Source organism: Puccinia triticina, chromosome 10A, assembly GCF_026914185.1.
Source record: "Puccinia triticina chromosome 10A, complete sequence".
NCBI classification, from domain to species: domain Eukaryota; kingdom Fungi; phylum Basidiomycota; class Pucciniomycetes; order Pucciniales; family Pucciniaceae; genus Puccinia; species Puccinia triticina.
Window position 1 is genome coordinate 2,277,988 of NC_070567.1, and position 3,090 is coordinate 2,281,077.

Consider the following 3,090-nt stretch of genomic DNA (forward strand, 5'->3'; position numbering starts at 1 on the left):
TCTGGATGAAACTACACCACATGATGCCAGACGGGTTTCCGCAATCACCTTTGACACGAATCAACAGGCAAGTGCACCGTGGTCATTCTCTGAATTCAAATTTCCTCTCCAATTTTTTTCTTATCTTGACTCTAAAAAGCAGGAATAAGAAATATTAACTGCCCTTCCTCAACTTAAAAAGTGAACAGACTAACTCAGCCATCCTTGCAGTTGCACGTCTGAGAAATGATATTCGGCATTTTCCCTTCAGCCATTCTCCTGGTTTGCAATCTATTTTTCTTGGTCCCATTTTTACCCTCTAGTGCGGAAATAATCGTAGCTGATGAATCCATTTTCTACCAAAAAAAAGTTGTTGCAAGTGGCGCAAAAGACTTCCGCGGGAGAAAGCGAAATCAGACATATCAAAGAGCTAGGCGAGGCATTCGAAGCAAGCGCAGTGCCTGAGGGGCCTTCTACGGCGCATGCAAGGTTTGTCAAGCCGCTGGCTGCGAAGAAGTCTGAACTCATTCACTCCGGAGATAAATTTGATGGAGAAACTGGGACATCCAGTACCGGAGAAGATCCGATAGCTACGAATGCATGGTCGGATTTTATGGCTTCCGCCACAACTGAAGTGAGTGATCCTGTGGTAGACAAGTGAAGTTGTTGGAATAACCATCCTTGACGTCAAAGATTGTTTCAACTCGTAGAAGACCTCATCATTACATGGAATTGAGGATTGGACCTGCTCTTCAAGTAGCAAAAGGGCGGGAGGTAACAATGAGATCGAATCGGAAGACGAAGGGCTCACAGATGACGCTTTTGTGAAGAGAAAAGAGCTTTATCCGGCAGTGAGTGATCATGTCAAATTTAGACCTGGTTGAAGTGTTGGTGCTTGGTAGCTGACTAGTACGTTTATACTGATCATATCAAATTACGATGGAAGACCCCGCCATCATATAGAACTGGTCATGAAGCCATGTACTACTCTAGAGTAAACCCGCGAAGTTCTCTTCCCGATTACTATCGCCAGGACTCGTCTCCTACTGTCAATGAGATTGAATTGGCAGACGAAGATATCACACGAGATGATGAAGCTTATGCCAGAGAACTACAGGAACTTGATGAGAAACTGGATAGTAACCTTGATGAAAAAAATCATACTATCAAAGATGATGAAGCTTTAGCTCAAGAATATGCAATCGCGGAGCACGGGGATAATTGGAAACTTGCTCAGCTCAATATCCAAAAGGAATGCCATGAACTCAGATCAACCTCAAGAGCGTTTTTGGATGTGCCAGTCATTTTGATGATGATTATTTTTTGTGCACATATCTTCCTCATCTTCCTCATAAAAATGATAGGAGCTCCATAATATTTCAGCAGAAGGCATCTCCCCCATCATTTGTACGGTGTCCTACCATTTGTTTATGGCTTGAAGCTGATATGTCAGATTACAGAGCCTCAAACAAACAACCTGAAGTCATAGTAAGATAGTATTGAAAAACAGGATTCATTCACATCCATAAATTTCTGAAGAAATCTTGTGATTCATTCCACTTTGAATTTCTTCCCATCACAAGAGTGGAAACTTTACCCAAGCTGTTCTACAGGTCATCTTACTAAAAATACATAGATTATGGGTTCCATTGGGAGGTATTTTCAATTTAGTGCAAACTCTGCAGTACAGAGTTTTCCACAAATATTGATGAATTGTGGTGGGGAAAAAATTGAAGTGAGGAGTAGTCTGGAAAAATAATCATTTTTCTTGGTTTTTTTTCCTTGGGATGTTTGGGAAAGGAACATGAGGTTTCAGCTTGGGCCATAGAATAATAAGTTTAGTTAGTCTGCCTGAGCTGGGGGTGTGACTTGTGGTGATATTTGGGTGTATGATCTTGAGGGGGAATCAGCACAGCTGATTTGATCTCTGGATTTCACCTCAATTTTGACCTATCTCCATCAATACCTTCCCATTGCGCCCAAAGGCGCCACTATCAATCATCAACACACCAGTCTGTTGAGATTTCTGAATGTCAACTACAATTTGTCTATTCATTTGAATATCAAATTTCATTTTGCTTACACTGGTCTTGCATTTACTTGTAAGTAATTGCCGCATATTATCTAAACCTTTTCCATCTCTGATCCTCAGACATCCAATAATAGATAAAGTCAGTAATGCTAATATTTTAAAAGTACCTTTGGATCAAATATTGACATTGTAAAACCTAGTTGATTAAGTGTTATAACATAAATCTATTCATATGAAAAGTATTAATTTCACGCAAGCACCAAGAATAATCAGCAATCTGCTTAATATGAGATATTTTGAATTTGGTTTTTTTGATAGGTTGGCTTACAGCACATGTTCCAAATTGACCTTGAAGAGTGCCTTTATCTGGTTTAGTACCGGTCGCAAGGGCCCTAATTATTTAACAGGAAGTAACTAATCAGATACAATTCAAAAAAATGATGTTTTTTTTTTCTCTTGAATTTCAGGAAACAAACTTGATACAATCTTCTGGTTTAATCACACCCGCTGTTAGAAACTTGCTGACACCGGGTCCACAGGCTGGAACTCCAATTTTCACTTTGTTAGTATAATATGGAGTTAGAGCAGGGTCAATACTGTTAACAGAAACCAAAAAAGGCAACTTTTGGTTGTATCCAGACTAAAAAAAGTGAATAGTCAATGTGGTCAGATAATTGATTAAAAAAATATCTTTGTCAATAGTGAAAGTACACACAGATTTGGGACCACATTTTGTGAAAATTTCACCAATGGCATTATCTATGTCTTTCTTTTTGGAAACCCTGGTAAGTGAGGAATTTAGTAGGTTTATAACTGCATACCTGCTGACTCTTGGGGTGTGAATTAGTTGGAAGAGGAAGCTTTTCTTACCCTGAATTGTTTGATTTAACCAGAACCTGATGGACAAGCAAATCTGTTTTGAATATGGTTTTTGGTTGGATAATGCATACATAGCTATCCTGACAGATTGGAAAAACAGAAAAACTACCACCAAACTTACACGGCAGTCTCCAGAATAGACATCAATGGTTGTTTCTCCCGCAGTAACAGCGTCACCACTATAACGGATGCCCTGAGCA

General features: G+C 39.4%; 1 protein-coding gene across 1 annotated transcript; it reads left to right on the plus strand.

The window, feature by feature from the left end:
- Nucleotides 1-225: 225 nt before the first annotated feature.
- On the plus strand, nt 226-1,354 carry PtA15_10A239 (uncharacterized protein; the record flags this gene model as incomplete). Its single annotated transcript, XM_053160395.1, has 4 exons — nt 226-261; nt 350-613; nt 690-830; nt 926-1,354. 4 exons carry the CDS (start codon nt 226-228, stop codon nt 1,352-1,354), a joined length of 870 nt encoding a protein of 289 aa, XP_053024374.1.
- Nucleotides 1,355-3,090: the final 1,736 nt, after the last annotated feature.